A 1,236-nucleotide genomic window follows, 5' to 3' on the forward strand; every position below is an offset into this window, starting at 1 on the left:
ACCCTAAGTGTGGCTTTTTGTGGCTGCCAATCTCCATATTGCCTTACCTTCCTCCGATAATTCTTACCTCTACTACTCCCCATGTGGCCAATTCTCTGCATTAAATATCTTCTGTTTGAACAAAGTTTCTGTTATCCTGGCCAGACTCTAATGGATACATGGTCTCAGGAATACCTGACAATTTCAGCCTTCTCCTTGAATCAGGTGTTGGTTTAGAGCTTCCAAGAAGGTATCAAATTAATTAATTTGAAAGCAATCTTTTTACTTTTTTTTTTTTTTTTACACTTTCCTAGTAGGAAAAAAAAAAATAACGATCAGGGGAAACATCTAAAAAGCAGATGATGACAAAGTAAAGAAAAGACGAAGCAAAGTCCTGGCTGTTTTTTAAATTTCACATTCAGATGGCAAATAATGGAAACAGTCGATAGGGGATTTGCGTGATTAGAGGGAGAGCCCTTTGGTACGAATTCCAGACTTTTCATTATAAATGGTAACATCACAGAAGATAGTATAATATAAGTAAAAATGTTGTATGTGCTTCTGATTACAAGGTAGGATTTTTTCCTGAGGTGCCATGGTAATACCTTTTGGCCGTCGTCCTGTAGGGCATGAAGGAGACCCCTGCCTGCGCTCGTCAGACTGCACGGAAGGGTTCTGTTGTGCTCGGCACTTCTGGACCAAAATCTGCAAGCCAGTGCTTCACCAGGGAGAAGTCTGCACCAAGCAGCGCAGGAAGGGCTCGCACGGGCTGGAAATCTTCCAGCGGTGTGACTGCGCCAAGGGCCTGTCTTGCAAAGTGTGGAAAGACGCGACCTATTCCTCCAAAGCCAGACTCCACGTGTGCCAGAAGATTTGATCACCACGGAGGAGAGCGTCACTAGCAGACTGTGAATTTGTGTATTTAATGCATTATAGCATGGTGGAAAAGCACGTGCGGAACGCAGAGAGTGGCTAAAACAAGAATGTAGATCGCAGCGAGAGAGAAAGAGAACCGAACAGATTAGAAGGGGTGACGAAGGCAACACGACCAGTGTGCTTCCATTATGCAACTTTTTTATGTAAATAATGTACACATTTGTGAAAACGCTATTAAAAAAAGCACACGATGGAAATTACTGATGAATACCGTGTGACTATCCAAGATTTAGTTGTGCTAGAGGAGAGGTTTCTTTCAGATTGGAGATTGCCTACAAAAATAACCTAACAGCCATGTTTCTATTCGAAGTTATAGTTTAA

General features: G+C 42.2%; 1 protein-coding gene across 1 annotated transcript in view; it reads left to right on the plus strand.

Moving 5' to 3' along the window:
* The window catches only part of DKK2 (dickkopf WNT signaling pathway inhibitor 2), a 93,779-nt gene extending 92,910 nt beyond the window's left edge, over positions 1-869 (plus strand). Inside the window, exon 4 of the mRNA XM_012655115.1 lies at positions 606-869. Within this exon, the coding sequence (XP_012510569.1) occupies positions 606-856 (251 nt within the window). The 3' untranslated portion in view covers positions 857-869. The remainder of the gene's footprint in view (positions 1-605) is intronic.
* The last annotated feature ends 367 nt before the right edge of the window (positions 870-1,236 follow it).

This window comes from Propithecus coquereli, unplaced genomic scaffold (assembly GCF_000956105.1).
Source record: "Propithecus coquereli isolate 6110/MARCELLA unplaced genomic scaffold, Pcoq_1.0 Scaffold46, whole genome shotgun sequence".
In the NCBI taxonomy this organism is placed as follows: domain Eukaryota; kingdom Metazoa; phylum Chordata; class Mammalia; order Primates; family Indriidae; genus Propithecus; species Propithecus coquereli.